This window comes from Acomys russatus, chromosome 31, assembly GCF_903995435.1.
Source record: "Acomys russatus chromosome 31, mAcoRus1.1, whole genome shotgun sequence".
Lineage (NCBI taxonomy): Eukaryota > Metazoa > Chordata > Mammalia > Rodentia > Muridae > Acomys > Acomys russatus.
Window position 1 is genome coordinate 10,282,743 of NC_067167.1, and position 22,307 is coordinate 10,305,049.

The 22,307-nt window shown below is 47.1% G+C and overlaps 1 protein-coding gene across 1 annotated transcript in view; it reads right to left on the minus strand.

The window, feature by feature from the left end:
* The window catches only part of Stab2 (stabilin 2), a 168,347-nt gene that overhangs the window by 126,646 nt on the left and 19,394 nt on the right, over window positions 1-22,307 (minus strand). The window contains exons 4-9 of the mRNA XM_051172938.1: window positions 16,322-16,407; window positions 15,118-15,187; window positions 9,894-9,989; window positions 7,028-7,153; window positions 6,479-6,675; window positions 4,681-4,814 (exon numbers count right to left, since the gene is read on the minus strand). Of these exons, the coding sequence (XP_051028895.1) occupies window positions 4,681-4,814; window positions 6,479-6,675; window positions 7,028-7,153; window positions 9,894-9,989; window positions 15,118-15,187; window positions 16,322-16,407 (709 nt within the window). The remainder of the gene's footprint in view (window positions 1-4,680; window positions 4,815-6,478; window positions 6,676-7,027; window positions 7,154-9,893; window positions 9,990-15,117; window positions 15,188-16,321; window positions 16,408-22,307) is intronic.

The window sequence follows — 22,307 nt, forward strand, 5'->3', positions numbered from 1 at the left end:
GGAGCCCGGAGCCCGGAGCCCGGAGCCCGGAGCCCGGAGCTTTATTTCACAGATGAAGAGAATAATATGAGGAACAGGATTGGAGGTGCTGGGGGAAGCAAAGACTCAGTGAGCAGTGAGGTGCAGACCCTGAGTTGCCTTTCTTTCCAGAACGGGGCTTAGATAATATAATACGCACATTTACAAACACTAAATAGCTTTGCATGTTCTTTGTAGAGGCGACTTCCAAAGTGCGGTCCAGATTAGCAGCCACCTCCCAATCCCTTGGAGTGTTCGCTGCAAAGGTAGACAGACTCCAGGGCCTCAGAGCAGAATAAACTGCCCATGGTGAGGACTGATTGACTGCCAACCTGATCGGCTGCCACCGCCTTGGAGACACATCTACAGATGTGCCTGTGTGAGATTATCTAGATTAGGTTCATTGAGGAGGGTAAGTCCCCTTTAACTGTGGGTGGCACCATTCACAGAACTAGGATGCTGGGCTAAACCAGAAGGAGAAGGGGCTGGCCACAAGCATGCGCTCATCACTCTGCGTTCTGACAGCAGCAGAGGCAGCTGCCTCAGGCTCCTGGGGCTGTGACTTCTGCACCATGATGGAATGTCCCTCTAAACCGCGCACCCAAGCAAACCCCGCCTTTCATAAGAGTATATCGTCACAGCCACAGGAGACTCAGAATCATCCACATATAATACGTGCTCCCTGCTTTCTCCCTTCCTAGGTGAGGTTTCTTCTTCCTCAGGGAAGCCTCCGCAGAGGCTTAGAAATTTAATGCAGTAGTTTAGCCTCATAAAAAATAAAAGAGGTAAAGATGTGCTAGCCATGGCTGGCAACTGTCTAGTTACTAGCTCTCAAGCGGCTGACAGGAAAGCATGGATGGGCAGCATTTGGCACTCTCCTTGGTTTGCTGTTGTACCCTGGCTAATTTCAAACTACTGACAGGTTGTTAACAAAGTCTGGGAAATTCCTGAAATTTTAGCACTCAGCTCTGAATCAGGACGTGTGGTGGCTGCCTGCCACTGCTTCCCGAAAAGTTGACAGCTGAAACTGAGAAAGAGTGTAGGAAGAAGGGGATGCTGACTAGGCACCAAACAGGAGGAGCAGGGAAGAAGAACGTTCCAGAGAGGCGAGCTAAGGGGGCGGCAGAGGTACTGGTCGGTTCCTGCCACAGCACAGACACGATGTGTTTAGGGCTGTATTCCAGAGAAAACTATACTCTCCCGACCACAGATGTGGATAAATAACCATCTCTTGGAAAATAGATCCCTGTTTAACTGGGGTTTCTGTCAATCCCATTGTTTTCCAATCTACCCTTCATTGAACCTCAAAGTGATTTCCTCCAAAGAGAACCCTGTTAGCTGCACGTTCCAGCCCTCTGATTCCGTTCTCTTACAAAATAATACACAAGAATTAGGTCCTTTCTGCCCACCAGAAACATTAAATTGATGGGTGTTTTAGATCTGATCTCCTCACGTAGTCCAGGCTGGCCTCCAATTCTCAATCCTCTCGCCTCAGTTTTACAAATTCCAGGGTACAGTTGTATACCACCATGCTATGCTTCCTTCTAAAACGCTGATACAAGTTTCCTCACACCAGTTTTTCCCCCGTCGGCAGTTACCCGATCGCTAAGTACCATGCCACGCTAATTAAAACGTAGGAAGCGTATTAAGGATTGTAACTTTCTGAAGTGATGAGGTCCTCACCAAGGAGGTTTAAAAATCTCAGTACAAACCACACAGGCTTAATCCGGTGACAATGTGGGACGCGCTGTGGTGCTCTTGCTAGCTCTGCTCAGGATCTTTCTCTTTTGCAAGTCCGTGTGAGGCCAATGGTCTGTTTCATGTGTGAAGTGGGAATCCTGCGCCAATGGCCTCAGCATTGAGAAATGTAGGAGACATAAATATTTTTAATTTTTACGTCAAGCCTCAGGCCAAAGTCCAAGCCTTTGTGACTGTTTTCTGCCTTGAATATTCTCAGTTTTCCCGTGGCACACTCAGAGCCTAGCCTTTTTTATTTTTATTTTTTTTAAACTGCGTCTTGCATTGTCTTAAGGCCTTAGAAGGACCCACAGGACATTTGCGTTTTATATTATGGGTTGGCATTGCCTGCTCTGGATGCTGTGTAAGTTGAGTTAGCGTGGGTATTGTAGGAGCCTTGGGTCAGTCGCTTCCTTCATTTCTTTTGTCCCTTCACTGATTCACTTGTTCATCTCCTTGTTTTAGCCAGTGACAGACGCTTACAGCAAAGGTGAGTAGGACAGAACCTTGTATTTTAATGGGACATAGAAATCAGTAGCAACAGGCATAACTAGTGTTTATTGACATCTTCTAGGCGAGGCATTCTTTCCAGGGGCCACTGTAGTATCTAATTTAACACAACTGCTATATGAGATTAGATCTGTTATTAGCCTTATTAAATTGCTTTAAAATGTCTAAAGTGTGTGTGTGTGTGTGTGTGTGTGTGTGTGTGTGTGTGTGTGTGTACATGTCTCTGTGTATGTCTATGGGTGTGTACACTTGAGGGAAGTGTCTGAAGAGGCCAGAGGTATCAGATCCCCTGGAGCTGGAGTTACGAGTAGTTGAGACATGCATGGTGGGAACTGCACTTGGTCCTCTGTAAGGGTGCAGACCCACCTTTCCAGCCTCATTAGCCCTGTTTTACATATTCGTTTACATATGAGAGGTTACATTTTTCACTGAAGATCACACAGTCTTTGGTTGTGCCAAGTACTCATCACAGAGCTGGTTCACAAGAAGTAATAGAAGTGTGTGTGTGTGTGTGTGTGTGTGTGTGTGTGTGTGTGTGTGTAGCTACACAGAGGAGGAGACACATCAGATGAGCAGCAAAGCATCTGGGTGTGTCTAATTCAGAGGAAGCAGGGGTACATAGATGCGAGAGGACGTTTTAAGTGGAAGAAAAGGTGGGAGGCATGCAGTTGAGACTATCATGGCACAGAACAGTGCTTGAGACTGGTAGGATGGTGCAAATTCTCATGTTGAAATCCTAATCTCCTGAGTGATACAACAGGAGCGGGGGGTGGGGGGGGGGGGAGGGGGGACATGCTAAGTTATAAAAGTGGGATCACCAATGGGATCGATGCTTTTCGGAAAGGGACCTCAGAGCCCTCGCTAGCCTCCTTCCTACTGCATGAGGAGGCAGTGAACGAAAAGGACCTGGCTGCTGACCCAGAACGTCCATACGCCCACTACTGATTGCTGTGCTTGCCTGGGGTTGGCATGTGAACTTGCTGCTTTCGCTCCGCCTTTTCAGTCTGGCCTCAGTCAGTTTGTTTTCAGCTAAGAAGAATTACATTAGAGAAAGTGTTTCTCCTCTATTGCCCCTTACTTCCTGCCCCTGCTGAGAAGTAAGATGGGAAGCGACCCCATCACAGGTACAACACCATTTGCTCTTTTGTTAGTAATAATACAAATAGAGTTTAGAGTAAAAACACGTAACTGGCTCTTCACAGGAAGGTAAGGGTGGCCTCTTGCTCTCTTGTCAGGTGAGGAGACTGTGGTTAGAGTTTAGGCTTGTCCCGGGTCGCCCTAGTGTGAGTGGTTGAGCTCACATTTGAGCCCCTTCTTACCCCCCCCCCCCCGGCGGCCTTCTGTTTATTGGTTTGAGATTCTGGAGAAACATGCCGTGTTGAGCCATAGCTTAATGAATTCTTTAATGTGGATCAACTGTTGTCCATTGCCCAAGGCAAATGGCTTTACCTTTTACCAGTCTCATCTGGCCAGACATTCTATCTTGGCCTCTTTTAAGTGAAGATCATTTGTGCTCCTTCGGAGGAGGAGGGCGGGAAAGTTATACAATTGTCACACACTGTCCTAGAGCTTGTCGTTAGTTCTACTGAGCATCCTAGACACAAGATGGGTGAAGCTCACGGTGTTCTAGCAATCCGTTTTCATTCTTACAGTTTTATTTTTCTGAACACGAAGAGTAGAGATTATATAAGGTGGTACACTCAGCCTTTCTAGCAGGGTGGTTAAACTGGCTGGTTTAGTCCCATCTCAACTTCCCTGGATTCTGAGGAAGAGGTGTATGCATGTTCACATTTGTGTTAGGGGGCCTGTGTACCCCAACTCGTGGCTGTGGTTGGTCGGTGTGTGTGTGTTATTTCTGTGTAAGGCTCCATCCAAGTCCAGCTTAAACTCGGGTCTTTAAACTCTCCTTCCCATTTCCCTCCCACAGTGAGAGTTGCCCTTGCCTTGGGAATGTACATACAAATGTTTCCCCTCTTGGGAAGCTTTTTCTAAAACTTGGTATCCAAGAAGTACACCTCATGCTTATTCACTTTTCCAAGTCTTACTCTGTGTCATTCACAAGCACTTGAAACAGAAATGTACATTACGGGTGTAATTACTGCAACCCCCACAGCCATTTGTTCCCTCAGGCACAGTCATTTCCTTTTGGGTTCTGTTCACTTTAGCCCCAATATGGGGTCAAGTCAATGCTCCGAAAACTCCCATAGTCATCAGGGAGGAAATACATATCGACTGATTCATTGATTAAACAGACCTATGGAACACACACACCACTCTCCTCACTGCTACTATCTGGGATGGAGTGGATACAGGGCTGACTGAGAAATGTTTTCTCTTCTTCAAGGAACTTATCACATTGACTGGTTCCCATTTCCCACCATCTGGGAAACATCTAGTAAGACTGAGAAGACTTACTGGGTTTGGCCTGGTGTGACTGTGCTGCAGTTTGCATTCTTATGACATGGGTTGTTTGATTCACAGACGTCGGTCATACTGCACCCCACTCCAGGGACAAAATTATGGTAATGTTCTTTACACTCGCAGTGAGACTTTAAGAGACGGAGAGAAAAAAAAAAAACAAATTGGACCTCAGTTAGTCTCGTCAGCGGATAGTCTTTAATCCATATGTGTGTTCTCCCACAAAAGCTAACAGTAAGCAGGACTGAAGTGTGGGCTTACACAAAACACTTGTATAGCTTCCCTATGAGAAAGCTCATATCCCTTGCATGGAAAGATTGGATGTTTAGTTTTACTGTGTTGGGCATCTTAACCCCGCCCATGATTCCCTTTAGACCACCGATAGGTCGGTAGAAGTTGGCATTCCGATGGGATGCACTATTCCTCCTGGACAGGGAAGGAGGATCCCTGGCCAGCGTCTAGAGGGACTTTTCATTGTCACAAGAAGAGAACGGAGATGCTAGAGATCAAGAATGTTGTGATGTGCTTAACCCAACAAAGAAAGATGCAGTTCAAAATGTGCACAAAATCAAGATGAAAAGGCCTAGGGCTGGAGGGATGGCTCAGCGGTGAAGAGCACTGCCTGCTCTTCCAGAGGTCCTGAGTTCAATTCCCAGCAACCACATGGTGGCTCACAACCGTCTATAATGAGATCTGGTGCCCTCTTCTGGCCTGCAGGTGTACATGCAGACAGAACGCTGTATACATAATAATAAATAAATCTTTAAAATAAAAAGATTAAAAGGCCTGCTGTGAGGGCATGCAAATACCCTGCTTCTATGCAAAAACAAATAAACAAAAACAAAACAAAACAAAAAAAACACTCAGAGGTTTCCTAAACCTTCAAAGTCCACCATGAGGGACAGTTTTAAAGATACAAATAGTGCTTTAAGTCATATTTCCAAGTCCTGACCCGCATGGCATAAGATGGATTTTCCCGTAGAAGCCTGCATATTGAGAAAGAGACTTTTTAGCCCTTTACATTTTTATGCAAACCTGGCTCAGAAATTGGCACAGGGGATGTCGTATGACACACTCACTCCTCAGAGGGGTAAGAGAGAGACCCGAGTCTCTGCAGGTCTTGGGCTCCCCACTGAGCCCTTTCTTCACCCTGTGTAGCAATCCTCCACATGGACGTGACGTGTGGTCCTGGCAACACTCAACATCCACTGAATGCGTGGTGGACAAATGTCTTACAGGGGACAGGGCTCTTTCGACTGTACAGCTTGCTGCTGTAAAGTTCTCCCGACCACGGCAACTTTTTGTCACGCAAGGCCATAACGTAAGTCAGTGTCTCTCCCAGGATATCCTCAGTCTCTACCGCCTGTCAGTGCTGCTGACTTTTGTGACTTTTGCTCAGTGCCCATCCTGTAAGGCTTCTAGGGTCCCCCCTTGATCTAAAAAGACATTACCGAGAACAGAGACTCGAAGTTGGATGTCGGCTGCATTCGTATGGCTAAACAAATCTACTCTACATTTCAATTCTGTCCATATTTTTCCATTCACCACACGGGATGGGGTTAGGAGACAACGCAGGGCAGTTAAGTTTTGACTGGAGGGTGGGGAAAGTGTGAGTTTAGTGGGTGCATAGGATAGGGAAGCCCTGTGATCGGACCCTGAGCACAGTGTCTAGTAAGGATGACCAAACTGAACTTGTGAGAGCAGAAACAGAGGACCCGAAAGACGCGCATGCTCATTGGTCTGAGTTATTTGCGCTCCTTTCTGGACATACCAGTCCCACGCATTCTTAGCTCACCTTGCCAGGCCCATCGTACTTGCACACTGTCGATCTCATAGGACAGTTTCCAAAGTTTGTTTGGCAGGGATCTACTGGGAGACACACTTGGCCGTCCCCTTGGTAGCCTTCTTGGCATACACAGCTGTGTCGATTTGGTGCCAGGTAGGAACAAGTTGCGTGAGGGTGGCAGATGTTCTTTAAACATGGGTTGATGGCTTGAGAGGCAACAAGGAGAGGTGGTTAGCATTCTCAGAGATGGAGGAGACAGAAACGCACCGCCAGGCAGCTGCGGCTCAAACGCATCGCAGATGTAAAGGCAGTTTGCATAGTGTTCAGGCCGAAGGACATCCTTTCAACCCATCCGACCACCCTACTCTGCCAAACGGATTCACACAGGAACATCAGATATGGAAATCGTGGGTACCGTGCCGGTGAACGATACACGTGCTCGTTAACGGAAGGAGAGCTGCCGTGCTTTGAAGACTACTAAGCTCTCCGCCTGTGGCTTCGTATGTATAGTTCTGACTGAGCTACACAGAAATGCAAACACAGTGGGATCCTACTCACCCTTGCAGTTTTGGCCATCGCCCTCGTAACCGGGAAGGCATTTGCATTGGAGTTTGGTTTCGTCTGTGCTGGAAGGTGAGCACCGGGAGCTTTCTGGGCAGAGCAAGGCTGCACACTCAGGGATGGCTGCATAGGGAGGTTGATGAAGCACTTTATGAGCCTGAGTAGGACAACCGGCTAGGAAAGCCTTTTATTGAAGAGTTTTAAGGCTTATGGCAATAACTATTAAAATATAGCACACATGAATTAAACGTTAATTGTGATTGTTTCGTTTTGTTTTTGAGACAGGATCTCACGTAACTAACTCAGACTGGCTTCAAACTTGCTACGTAGTCATATTCTTTTGAAGCAGAGTCTCTCACTGAACCTGGAGGTAGGCTTGTAGCCAGTCAGCCCCAACTATCCTCTCGTCTCTGAGTCCTTCAGTGCTGGATTTCTATGTGTACGAATCTACAGCAGGTTGTAGACAGTTGAACTCAGGGCCTCATGTTTACACAGCAAGTACTCTAATCCACAGGGTCATTTCCCCAGCCCGGGGACTTACTTTAACCCCAGCAACCACTAAAAGGACAGCTAGGCAAAGATACTGTGTCATGGGGAAAAAAACCGTAGTGTGATCTCACATGAAATAGTGAACTGACCCAGGCTGGCAGGTCTTACGGCATTAGACAACTTTCCGTCTCTGTGCTTCTCCCAACAAGTTAAATAGTCCAAAAGCATCTCATAGCTTTGATGTGGTACCCTGCTACATGGCTTGAGAGCCATAATGTTAAATCATTGAGTGTGTGTGTGTGTGTGTGTGTGTGTGTGTGTGTGTGTGTGTGTGTTTATTTCACATAGAAGTTGGAATTAACTAGTTTAGGATCAACTGAAATTTATTCATCCAAGGTCAACATTCTGGTTATTTCCAGCTTGTTTCTTCTTACAAATCCTATGCCATGGATGTGTTGGTCCTTGTGTACTTATTTACCCTTTCTTAGCCCTCCCCTGTTTCAAGGTAAATTATTAGAAGTGAGGGCCACAGCACCACTTTGTCAATCTGTGTTAGAGTGTGGTAGGCACCCCCCCCCCAAGCTGGTAGGAATCCACACCTCCACTGTCATCCCTCTCCATCTACAAACTGAGAAGTGGAGTGGGCAAGAAATCAGAATCAACAGGAACACCGATGTGCTCCTCCCTCCACCCCACCCCCCAGCCGCCACCTGACTTCTGCCTGGCTTTGTGTGTGTTAGAGCAGTTACTCCTGGGTTCGGGCCCTGTGGCTATGTGTGCTTCCAATGTCTGATCCCGAGTCCCTAGGTCTGTCTTTTAAAAAACCTCAGACATGGTCTTCACATTAATAAAAGTGCACTTGCCATGAGAATTGCACAATTTTGTTTATTTATTTATTTATTTATTTTTGTTTTTTCGAGACAGGGTTTCTCTGTGTAGCCTTGGCCGTCCTGGACTCCCTTTGTAGACCAGGCTGGCCTCGAACTCACAGTGATCTGCCTGCCTCTGCCTCCCGAGTGCTGGGATTAAAGGCATGCGCCACCATTGCCCAACTTTGCAAATATTTTTTTGTACTAGCCTCTTGCTTATCTTTTCGTTTGACAAAAATTATTTTTCAATTGGAAGCAAATTTGACAGTGTTCTTCCTTGGGAAGCTTTCTGAACTGGGTTCCCGTTTGCTGAGATGGTATCTGCTCATAGGTTTACTGGGATGATGATGATGATGGTGGTGGTGGTGGTGGTGGTGGTGGTGGTGTGTGTGTGCAGGTTGGAAGGAGGCTGTTGAGGTCGCAGGGAGGGCAGCCCAGCCACCTGGGATTAGTGTGAGCGGGCCAGTTTGCAGGGCTTCCTCCTCTGCAGAAATGACAGCAGCTGATCTGCACACTTGCCACTTTCACATGGGTTTCAGTAAAATGACTGTGGAATTCCAAACTGTTCTAACCTTTTTATTCCACAGGAGACTAAAGTGCAGAGAGTGAGCCTAGTGTTACCGGCTAAATACACCATAATGTTTATTAAAGGGACAAACAACAACAGCAACAACAACAGCAACAACAACACCCCTACACCTTATTCGCCCTGTGTAAACTGCTTTGACTTGATATATGGCTGAGCTAGGACTCTCAGAAGCATGTAAAGGGGGCAGGTTGAAAGGACCTTTCTCCTTTCTGGAGAGAATCAAAGTTTTGCCAGTAGAGGGCGCTGGCAGGGCAACGGAACAGGCGGAAGCCGCTCTGGCAGGCAGGGCAGAGCACTTAGTGTGGTGCCTCTCCTGCATTTGCGGTTGCTGATGCTAGGCAGGCCTCAGTGGGGTGTCTGCCCAGGCTGTGCACCCAGAGGGCACCGTCCTCATCTTCACGGTCAGCTTCCCTTGTTTAACTCACCTCTGCTCTAAATCTTCTAACTCGATGACCCAGCGTCACATACCGTTTAAGTAGTTTCCCACGGATCCCAATGCTTCCGCCTCCACTTCTAATTGTCATTTCTGTGCCCTTGGGTAAGTCACGTAGGTTTGGAGACTGTTTCTGCCATCTGTGTTTTTGCAAATGAGACCATGCCTTGTCCCCTTTATGGACTGACTATCTTTCTGGGATGGCCCATTTTGGCCTCCCCTCCTGAATACGTCCCTCCACACCACCTGCTTCCGCCGCCTCCTATTCGGCCTGTTCAGTGCAGTTCTGGCCACACCACCCACTGCTTCGCCCTTTTCTCTTCTCTTTAGTTTTTTTTGCCATGTTTGCCTACTTTCTGGCCTCCTCTTACAAAACACTTGACAACCACCACCTCCGCGGAGCCCCCGTAGCATATGGAAAAGCGAAGCGTCCCCCTGCATCTCCTGTGTCTGGCGTAGCAGTGAGGAAACACAGTCACTTACGCTTGTCACACTTGGGGCCCCTGTACGCAGAGAAGCACTCACAGGTCCCGTCACCATGGAGACCGCTGTGGCACATACCGTGGACACAGCTGCACACTGTAGGCAGAAAATGGGGGTGGGTCATCACCGGATAGGGCTTGCTCCTGAAGATCCCAGAGGGGTGACAGTCTCCCCGACAGCCCTTCTGAGAGTGTCTCTGCATAATGAGGCGGAGGAACTCCCAGAGAAACTAGCTTCAGTCTTGGCTTCATCTCTCTGTTCGGTGTGTAAGGTAGACAGTGGTGCCTAGGCTAATAGAGCATTAAGTAAGGAAATGCATCTATAGCGTGCCTGGCACATTATGGGCAATGGAATGCCTTTCCCCACTGAGCTGCCCTCTTCTCCTTTGGGTTACCTGAGGGAGAAGTAACTTAGTGTCTCCATATGAAGAGAAGCAGCCCCCTCCCCCCTCTCCTCCCCCTCCCCCACTGACTCTGTCCCTGTTGGTGGCTGACATCTCTGTAAGCAAGTCTTCCTGAATGAAGAGGGCAATGCTAGGACTAGAAAAGAAACGTAACCCAATAGGGCCCAGAATGATGATGTCCTTTTTTCTGCTCGGTATAGATGGCTTCTCAACCCACTGACAGGTCACGGTTGACAAATGAGGGGCCTTTGATACAAATGATCAACGCTTCAGCACCTAGCCGGTGGCTCTTCTGTTAACCCAGTTTACTGTCAAGCCAGCCAGCGATGTACTGAAGCTAAGACTCCCACAGAGCACGTTGTATGAGGTTTCTGTTGCTGCTGTAACAAACCATCCTGAAGTGGAGCCTGGCACAGTCCAAGTTCATTGGACAGTTCCGGAGGACAAAGTGACACATCAGATTAAAATAAAAGCAGTAGTAAGGCTGATTTTTTTTCCCCCTGGACCTCTTCTATTTCCATCCTCAGATTCTGCAAGGGTCCCCTGTTTCTGGACTCATGACCCTTGTCTTCACTTTGAAGTGAAGCACCAAGGCCTCCACATATCGCTGTCTCTATGGTTACCTCCTCCACCCATGCTGGACCCATCTCCTACATCAAGCCAACTGGTTAGTAGCCCTGACCCACCCTTAATTCCCCTCTGTCATGTGACTTAACATGCTCACAGCTTTCAGGATTAGGGGATGGCTCTTTAGGGGTGGGGTGAGGAAACATTGTTCTCCTTACCATACATATTTTGATGCACATGAGTATATTTCTCATAAGCTCAAAAGGGTCCCAATTATTAAGAGGCACCTGCTTTAGAAACATATGGGTCACTAAGGTAAAAGCGTTCTAAACATCTAAAACTGCACCAGACCCTTAGTGTTCTTTGGCTGCATCTTCTTCCTGGACATCATTGTCTTACTGGTCCTATGCTTGCTCAGGTCCTTCCCACGCTTTGTCGAGACTGTTGCAGTAGCGTTCTCCCGCACTGTCTCCAGTGTGTTGCCAGCCCATCTGCCCTTGTGTTTTACACGTTTGATCTCCAAGCGCGTAAACTCCCGCTTGTCCCCTTCTGCTTCGCGATTAGCCAGCAAGCTGCCATGCTCAGAATACTGCACTAGACAAGTCTCCATCCTCAAAGGGCTCACAGTGCAATGGCAGAAGGAAACAGCCAATCCCAGCGCAGTGTGACAAATGTTACCACCCAACACACCAATGGGAGCTGGCCAGGAAGAGGTGGGGTGGGCACAGGCTTCTTGCAGACCACTGCAGGAGGGAAATAGCATGTGTGTACTACACTCACTCACACTGCACAGCCTGCACTCATGTACCCTATGGGTCCTTCATTCACACACCTTTCATCCTGCACTCATGCACTCTGTGTGTCCTGCAGTCACACACCCTGTGTGTCTTGCACGCATGCACACACACACACACACACACACACACACACACACACCATGCATTGGCTTCCTTTTGATGTGGGAGGTGAGGCCCTTCTCATCCTTCAAAGGACAGCCTGCTTCTGTGCTGCCATCCCAGGAGTCCCGAAGGAGAACCTTTGCTCCTTTGGGCTCTAGCAGGGATGGAGAAGCTTTCAGCTTTCTGAATGAGTTGCCTGGTGTGAGGTGCCTTGTCACACTGGCCCTAAGCTAATTTGCTGATTTATCTCGACTGAGCTATTTCTCTTCTTGTTAAATTTTGCCTCTGAGGCACGTTCCCTCCCTCACCTTACCCAGGCTTGCACCCGTGGTTGCCTTTACTGGTCACTTGTGTTCTCTCAGGCATTTTGGCATGTGTTTTTAGGTTTAGTGTCACACGAGGCAGGTGACGTTATTAATCTCACTTTACTGATGGGGGAAATTGGGAGCTAAATAGCTGAAGCATTTGAACTTGTCACCGTCATCTTTAAGTCCTGGTTGTGGAAGCATTTCAATGCCTCCAGATGGCTGTAGCTTTCGGAAGAGGCAAACTCAAGTTGATTTTAGAACTGCCTGGAGTGAGGCGAGATCCTAACAGAAAGGATTCTTACATAGAATTTAATAGAAAATACTCCCGTCAATTCCATTAAACAATATTCACCCTGTTTCTGCCTAGCTGCAGGAGAGGCATCTGGCATGAGGCATGCAAACACATGTGACTAGTAGTATCTCACTTTAAGGAGGTCACAGAGTGGCAGGGAAGCCAGACCCTTGGGACCAGGTGATGACCAGTGTTCTGTGTTTCCACATGGCCAGCGGAAGAGGATGGTGACACGGGGGTGGGGTCTAGTGGGAAGATGGAATGGCCTCACATGCTAACAGCAAGCACTGTCCTTATTGGTAAGACTGCTCTCCCAGCTGTGTGCTATGAGACCCAGCAGCTCTGGCATCGGCCTCCCACTGTGTCTCATCCTTGTGCACTGGGTTAACTGGCAGGCACAGGCAGCCTCTGAAGCTTGTGACACTGCATTGCAGGGCCATCAGCCAAAACTGCCAAGAAAGTGTCCTTGTGAAGAAGAAGCAAGGAGCTGAGGGATTCCCAGATGGTCACCCAAAGGCCTTGGTTGCACTGTGAACTGGTCTCAGCAAATCTCTAGAGAAATGTGAAACTTGGTTGGTGTGACTTTTAAAGTAGCCCAAACCTTGGCCATTTCAGTCACAGGGACGTTCCCGGAGCTTCTCTGTCTCCTGTGTCCCCACAGATTCTTGCATAAGCCATGCACAGCACATCGTGACTATTACTCATATTTGCAGCTCCTTGGGAATGGGGACTCCCATCTGTCACCCGAAGAGCTCATCACCTGCTTGGTGTTGAGTGCATGGTGCATATTTACCAAGGCCAGAACAGTGCAGTGCTGGGGGCCAAGGTCTTGAGTTAGACACCTGGCTAAATCCTCTGCCCCTGTAATAGTCAGATGGCCTTCTGTCACCTCTTTGCTCCTTTAAAGGATGTTAGCTGAAAGAGATTTACTGAGGACTCTGGGAGATTGTGGGTGGGAACACTGCCGGGCATACAGTAGGGAGTTGCATGGATGTGAGTTGGTTTAGTGGGGTTTACATAGAGAACGTGGGTTTTGCACTGGGCTCTCAATGAAAACAAAGCACCGAGTAGCTCCGGTGCTGGCAAAGATGAAAGCTACTGGCTGACCGGCTGACATAGCTCTGAATCATCTCCAACCAACAAGCAGCCTGGTAAGGGAGCACTCTGGCAGCAGGGAAAAGTCAGCATTAAAAATAGATGACAGCTAATAGAGCTGTCCCACTTTCGGGCAGGAGTGCCACCTCCCGGGACCAGTGCTCCAGGCGGCGAGACACCAGTCCCTAATGGGCACCTGGCTGAAAGAGTTTATGAGTTCCCTGGGTCTTGCCAATGGGGAATGACCAGCTGCCATGATCTACTTATTCCTTCACCCACGGACACACTAAGAGCCTGGCTGTGTTGTCACCCCCAGGAGGTAGATGACAGTTCTGTTTCATAAGGCACAGCAGTTGAAGTTGGTTCGAGACTCAGGCCAGTCTGAATTCACTGGCTGCTCTCTTATCCATGATGTTTTGTCCAGTAGGACACACAGTGGCCACATTTGGTTATCTCTATTTAAATTCAATAGTGTGCGCTAAAAATGTAAAAGTCAGCGCCTCGGTCGTGTTAGCCCCATTTCAGGAGCTCAGGGGCCACACGTGGCCTGAGGTGACCAGGATGGACAGTGCACATATGGAAAACATCACAGGAAGGCCTATTGAAATCTAGAACTTGGAGAGATTTTTCCCTGGGTCTCCTTTTTAGGCTTAATTCTTTTTTACAGTTCAGGGGTTAGGGCCAGCAAGGTTAAGGCACTTGAGGCAAAGTCAGACCCAGAGGACCCAAGTTCCGTTCCCAGAACCTCACATGATGAAAGGGGAGAATGGATGGACCTCTGCAATTTGCTCTCTGACATCCACATGTGTACTGTGGCATGCTCACACATAAACACACACACACACACACACACACACACACACACACACACGTTAAAAAATTTAGTAAGAATAAATAATAAATTTATTTATTTGAATAAATAAATGAACACAATTTCATCTATTAAAAACAACTGAGGTCCAAACCATCATCCGTTTTTGCCTTTGCTTCCTCCATGGCACAACCAGGAAACATAGCCTCTTTCCCTTGGTAATGTTCGGATTTTCCATCGTGTCTGTGCGCACCAGCAACCACTGCCCAGTATCATGGAGGGTTCATGGACTGTCTCCTCCTACCTTCTCCTTCCCACACAGCCGCTCAGCTTTTCTGAGGTGCTGGGCGCTTGCTTCCTCTTTTCCCACCTCTGCATTTACTTAGCTTATACCATTTAGCTTCTACTTGGTTGTGGGAGGGAAGGAGCCGTGCGGAAGGAGACACAAATGCGCTGTTTCTAACCAACTTTGGTTGGATTTTAGTTGCTCGCCTTTAAAGCGATGGATAAAGTGTGGAGTACTGAGGCCTGGTTTCAATTTGGTTGTGCTAGTGCCCTCATGGAACAGTCTTTGAAGAGCCAAGAGTGAAGGCACACTTGTGGCAACAATGGTGACAGTGACAGCTTACCATTGCCGTGTTCTGTCTCATGAAGCACTGTCCCCATCACTGGCTTTTGTAGGGAAGAAACAGACAGAGACCATGTTCTGTACATGTTAGCAGCCTTGGAGCAGCAGCCCTGCCTGGCTCCTGTCGTTTCATCTGTTACCTCTTGAAGGTATGCTTCTGTGTCGGGACAGTGTTACTGGTGTCATTCACGGTGTTTTAAATGGACAAAACTCAGACCTACCTGATGAACAATTGGGCCCAAAAACGTTGTCAGTGGCACAGATTTCACAGGCTGTTCCACGAAAGCCCGCCTGCAAAACACAGATAGGTGATGTCAGAGACAAGGTCATCCTGGGTGACTCCTATGTTACCCACAAAGCCTCTGGGCAACCCACTGATGGTCTAGCCACTGTGTACTTCTCAAATGTGTCTTTCCCCTGGGCCTTTCTTTTCTCAGGCCCCTTGAAGTCTGCGCATATGTCATAATGCACATACACGTTGTTGTTGTTTGTATTTTATTTAATTATTTTTTAATTTGTTTTCAATACATTTTGACTGCATTTCCCCTCCCCCACCCCTTCTGGTCCCCACTTCTCAACTTCCCTTCTCCCCCAGATCACTGCTACTCTGTCCCTTCAGAAAAGAACAGGCCTCCCAGGGACATCAACTAAACAGGTCATTAACAAGATACAGTAAGACTAGGCAGGAACCCTCATATCAAGGCTGGGTGAGGCAACCCAGTAGGAGAAAAAGGGTCCTAAGAGCAGGTTAAAGAGTCAGAGACAATCCCACTCTCACTGTTAGGGGTCCCACAAAAACACCAAGGTTGTTTAAAAAATTAAAAAAAAAATTTTTTTAATTTAATTTTTAAAAATATTTTTGCTAAAGATCTAGAGCCCCATAGAAGAAAGCTGTCAGACCAATGGTATAAATAGTAAGTGCTGTTAGCCTCATCGCAATTTCACCCAAGGACGAAACAAAAACGCACTTCGATTCTGTTCTGTAATCAGCTGAACTCAATCCTCTTTAGAAAGATCTGCCTTTAATTCCTCCTCAGTTTGAAATTCACAAGAGTCACTTTTCTTCAATAGCCACATGTCTCTGGTTGGCCGAGGGTGGGGAGCACAGCCCCCAGGGTCGTCTAGAAGCAGGAGTGATTACTAGCAATAGCGAGATGCGACAACTTTATACTTTTATATGGATTCGTAAGGCAGTGTTACAGACGTGACCTCACTTTATGTCTTCAAAGAGGCTTTTCCCCAAAGACCGTTCTTCAGGTTTTACAGGGGGATGTAAGGGTGAGAGGCCGTTTTGTTGCACACGGTGAATTCATTTTATTAACACTGTTACTCTTCGAGCCTTCTCCTAGTGTGGGCTTGTAACTAGGCTCAATAAATAGGTAGGTGGAGGCAGCATTTCAGGGGCGAGCAGTTCTCTGAACTTACTCGGCAAGAGCAGCGTCCGGTTCCTTCCATGCCTTCATCACAAGTGCCCCTGCCGTTGCACGGTGACTCTGCTCCTCCTGGGCACTCTGGAATAGTCAAACAGGCCAGATTAGTCCATTCATTCTAGATGGAGCGAATGTATGCTACAAGATGCAGTTAATGCCTACAGTGTGCCACTTAGTGTGCTGGTTGCCGGGGGGGGGGGCAGGGGGAAGAGCAATGGAAGACCCTGTTGGTCTGATCACAAGCTGGAGGCCAGCCTGGGCTACCCAGTGAGTTCAGGACCATCCTGAGCTACATAACAAGACCCTGTCTTGAAGAGCTAAGGCCTGGAGGAGTGGTCTTTTTTGCCCCAGTACTTGCAGAGGTGCCGGAGGAAGAGGGGAGTGCAGGAGGACTGGGATTTGGACTTGGAGTGGGGCTCATAAAGAACAGTGGGATGACTCGAGCCATTCTATGATGTACTTATTTTTTAAATGATTTTATTTTTATTATCTTTATGTGCTTTGGTGTTTTGCCTGCATGTGTGAGGGTGTCAGATCCCCTGGAACGGGAGCCACAGACAGCTGTGAGCCACCATGCAGGTGCTGGGAATCAAACCCTGGTCTTCTGGAAGAGCAGCCAGTGTGCTCTTAACTTCTGAGCCGTCTCTCCAGCCCCCCTCCCCACCCCCAGCCCCAAGATGTACTTATTAAGGTGAGCAAAGGAAGCCAGATTTCACCCACAGATGTTGCCAACATGCGTGCATTTTGCACTTCTGTTGAACTGGAGCTATGGCCAAGCTTCACCAGAGGACTTTCCAGTCAGTTACCAAACACTGTCTCAAACATCACATGCGTACTGAGACAGAGGGGCACTTAGAAAGCCAGTTAGTGCAATGCCCCAATCAGACAGAATTTCAAATGGTGGTAAGTGGCAGAAGATTAAGGTATGTCTGCTCCAAGGATGAAAGAATTTCATCTCCTGTCTTTCTTGTTATGTGTCATTTGGTCTACTGTGTGTGTGTGTGTGTGTGTGTGTGTGGTGTGGTGTGGTGTGGTGTGGTGTGTGTGATATTTACATGGGTTTAATGTCAATTTGGCTGAGGTTTTACTATCTGTCCTCTGAAGGGACTATACTAGGTATGTATAGTTAGGACCCTGAATAGTTAATTCTTCCAGGAGTGTTGCTATAAGAGGCTGACATTAGCCACTGGCTCACGTCTCTCCATGTGCTCTCTTTTCCCCACATGAGTTCCTGACATGTCGCAATATGTCCAAGATGGCCCTTACCAGAGCCGGACTCCTGCCAGTTCTATGCCTCAACTCCAGATCTATCCGCTAAGTAAACTTCTCTTCTCTATAAAGTTAGGCTGCCTAGGGTGTTTTGTTACAGTAACAAAACCAGACGGCCACAGAAACAGTTCTTAAGGTAAGGTGACTTCTAAGCACAGAGAACGCATTCTCTGACAGATATTGTGGCTCTCTCAGTATGTTGGCCCTTTAACAGAAGGCTGGCAATTTGTAGCTACTGTGGAGGTGAGACTTGGGTTGTCTGATATGCTAGTGTTTTCCCCCACCCCCCCACCCTCTCTGGCTCCTCCTAGTCAACATACGTGGCTGATATATTTGTTGTTGTTGTTGTTTTTTTTTTTTTTTCAAGACAAGGTTTCATTTTGTAGCTCTGGCTCCTGGAACTCACTATGTAAACCAGGCTGGCCTTGGACTTACAGAGACTTCCTCTGCCTTCCCAGTGCTGGGGTTAAAGGTGTGCGTATTTTGAATTTAGGTTTTCCGCAATAGTGGCAAAGCCACTCTTCAGAGGCCTGCAGGTGCTCTAGGGGTCTGCTGTGCTGTGCTGCTGTGATAGGCTCTCACCAAGCAACCAGACAGGCACAGCACCACACTACAAGTGACAGAGACGTTTACAAAGTGGTGCTGCGGGGAGCTGCTGAAGATGAGGATGGAGGGGAGAGAGAGGGACAGAGATTTCTTAAGCAGGGACCAGGACAGCTCTTATGGGCATGCATGTGTGTGCACATGTGCATGTACAATTTATTATTCTTTTTTATTTTATTAAGTTTGTTTATTTTATTTTATTATTATTATTTTTTGTTTTTTTCTAGACAGGGTTTCTCTGTATAGCCTTGGCTGTCCTGGACTCACTTTGTAGACCAGGCTGGCCTCAAACTCATAGTGATCCACCTGCCTCTGCTGGATTAAAGGCGTGCGCCACAAGTTTGTTTAGTTTTCAGTTATTCACTTAACATCCCGATTGTAGCCTCTTCCCTCACCTCCTCCTGGTCACACCATCCCTCCGTCTTCCTCCTCCCCCTCCTCCCAGTCCTCAGAAAGGGGGAGCCTTCCTCCCCTACCATCTGACAGCAGCCTATCAAGTCTCATCAGGGCCTGTACACTTTTTAAAGGCCCTTTCTAATATGCATAAATTGTCTCTTAGTCTGGGATAAGCCCATGTCCCTTTAAAACATTAAGACAGTGCTAAGGATACAAGAAATTCATCAGAGGCAATGCCTGCAGAGAAAACTTAAAAAAAAAAAAGTATAGAGCCTGGAGAGGTACTTGCCACCAAGCCTGGAGAGGTGCTTGCCACCAAGCCTGGAGAGGTGCTTACAACCAAGCCTGGAGAGGTGCTTACCACCAAGCCTGGAGAGGTACTTGCCACCAAGCCTGGAGAGGTGCTTGCCACCAAGCCTGGAGAGGTGCTTACAACCAAGCCTGGAGAGGTGCTTGCCACCAAGCCTGGAGAGGTGCTTACCACCAAGCCTGGAGAGGTGCTTACCACCAAGCCTGGAGAGGTGCTTACCACCAAGCCTAAGGAGCTGAGTTTGATTCTGGGAACAACATGGTGGAGGGAGAGAATTGATTCCTGCAAGTTGTTCTCTGAGCCCCATATGTACATTGTGGCACCCTCCCTCCCCTAAGAAACATAAAAGGTGTAAGTTTATCAAGCACTAAGTCAAAGTAAAATTTACAATATTTGAATCCCATAAAAGGTAACTAGGCATAATAATGAAGAGACAAATAGTTAATTAAGACCAACAGAGAGGACACATATTTCAGACAAAGTCCGAGAAAGTTACAATTATATTTCATATATTAAAGAGGGCAGCAAGGAAAACTGTGTTTGGGAGATGTGAACGGGACCCAAGTCAAAAGTTTACAGATGAAAACACATTTTGAGTCAAAACACCAGGCATCCAATTAATGTCTGCTCAAACACTGACAGCAAAATAGTCATTCTACAAGCAAGCAGTAAAAACAAAAATAAAACACAGAGAAAATTCTGGCTGCACCAGGAGAACGTGCAACCATGTCAAGGGTAAAGGAGAAAAGATACTGAAAATTTAAAGTCAGCATTTCCCAAGCTTGATGCAGATGCTGAACTTATAATCCCCAGCTTGCAAAGATCCCTAATCAAAGGCGACTTGATGAAGACTGCACGCCACCACAAAACTTAAAACCGACCACAGGAACATCTTACAGGCAGGCAGTTCCAACGAGGTAGTGATGAAAGAGTCGAGTTACCATGGCAACAGCTCTCTGGCTGGACTCAGGTTCCATCTAGAGGACAGTGGAGCATTTATCTTTAAAGCACTAGAACAGAAACCCCACTGGCGATCTAAAAATACCACTTAAAAACAACGATATCTATGAAGAGCAGAGGCAGGATGAGGACTTTTTTTTTTTCCCAGGTATCTGTGAAAGCTGAAAGAGAAATGTAATTAACTGGCCAGGAAGAAGCAACATGAAAGCAGGTAGAGATCTAGAGCTACACGGCGGAATGGGGAGTGCTGGACGTCACAGTTATGAGCTTAAAAAGAATGGCCGCTGAAGGCCAAGTTGCTAGCGTTGTACTGCGTGGCTTGCGTCACGTTGCAGGAAAGTGCAAAGGACTAGAGTATCAGGCGTGGGGGATGCAGAGATGGAAGTGTGATGCCGCAGATGTCTGTGCATAGGGTGGTGTAATATGCCTTGACGGCAGGTTGAGGAAAATGAAAGGCGATTTTTATACACACAGAAGTAAATGCTTAGCCCCCTAAATAAACTAGTACAGCAAGCAAGACAATAAAGAGGATGAGGTAAGACTGTATAATATAGTCAAGAGAGAGGCAAAAAAAAGGAGACGAAGCAACAGAGCAGTTGCACACGATGGAAGGCACACCGGGTAGTAGATATAAACCTGCCATATTAAGTATAAATGCTCTAAATACCTTAACTAAAAGGTGTGGGTGACCTCACTAGATGAAAGGCTAAGAACTGAGCTGGGTAGATGGCTCAGTGGAAAAAGCTCTTGCCTCACAGAGTGAAGACTGGAGCTCAGGCCCTTCAAACCCATATACATGCCAGGCAGAGACAGAAGATCTTAAGACACGCTGGCTAGCTGGACTAGCTGCATTGATGGATGAGATCTGGATTCAGCTGAGAGGCTCTGACTCAATGGTGGACAGAAATTGAGGGAGACTCCCAACATCTGCCTCAGGCCTCCATATACATGCACTCATACACGCACACACCAGTGCAAACCACACACACACGTACACGTGCAAAAACTGTTAAGAACTAACTATATCCTCTCTATGGAAGATTTGCTTTATTTTATTGTTTTTTATTTTTGAAGCAGGGTCTCACTGTGTTGCCCTAGCTGGTTTGAAACCCACAATGTAGATTAGGGGATACCTCAAGTTTCAAAGGCAATCCTTTTGCCCCAGTTTTCCAAGGGCTGGAATCACAAGTATGGAAAGACTCACTTTAAATATAGAGATGCAAATAAATTGAAGGCAAAGGAGATAAAAGGATGTAGCACATTACCACCTGTGGTGGTTTGAAATTTGAATGTGTGTGCCCAGTTGGTAGAACTGTTCTGGAAAAGATTAGGGGGTCTGGCCTTGTTGGGAGAAGTGTGCCATTGGGTGGGGTGGGCTTGAGGTTTCAAACACTCATTCCAGGCCCAGTCTCTGTTTCTGTCTCTCTATTTTCAATTTATAGATAAGATGTAAGCTACTGCTCCAGCACCATGTCTGCCAGCCTACCACCATGCTTCTTGCCATGGTGGTCATAAGCTCACCCTCTGAAACTATAAGAAGCCTTGAGCAGCCCTGTCAATCAACTCAACCTAACTGACATTTATAAAGCATTTTGCCTAAGGACTGCAGATCACACCCGCCCTCCCAGCCCCCACCTTTTTTTTTTTTTTTTTTTATAAGAGCAATGGGACATTATCAAAGATAAGTAATATTTTTTGGGTTCTAAAGCAAGTCTTCACAAATTCAGAGAGACTGAAATCATATCAAGGTTTCTTTCTGACCACAATGGGATTAAATGAGGTGTAGGGACAAATCCTAACAGAAATCCTAACAGAAAATTATGGTGGAAATTAACAGACCCTGTATGGAAAGGCAAAGTTACTGGAGTAACCAAAATGACTTTGAGAGAGTCTGAGTTGGAAGACATATGGTACTCAGTTTCCAGGAGGCAGGGGAATGGGTGAGAGTAATTTTACGCCTTAGCCAGATAAATCTATATAGCATAGTACTAGTGAAAGAGCGCACACGTATGGTTCATTGTTTTCTAGACTCCTCCAAAGGCAGTACAATAAATGGAGACTTTTTTGATGAAATATAGCTGGAGGTGGGTGTGACAGCACATACATCAGAGGGGGACATAGGGGGATCAGGAGTCTGAGGTGAACCTCTACTACATATTAAGTTTGAGGCCAGCCTGGGGTACATGATAGACCCTGTCCCAAGCCCTTGCCCACCAGCTCCCCTGAAAGTACACCCAGCAGTGGTAAACTGCACCTCCAAACCCTGTACTCTATTTTCCATTCCTACAGTGCAAATTTGTATGAACACTTTGGAAATCAATCTAGTGGTTTCTCAGAAAATTGGGAATAGTTCTACCTCAAGACCCAGCTATACCACTCCTGAGCATATACCCAAAAGATGCTCCACCACATCACAAGGACACTTGCTCAGCTATGTTCATAG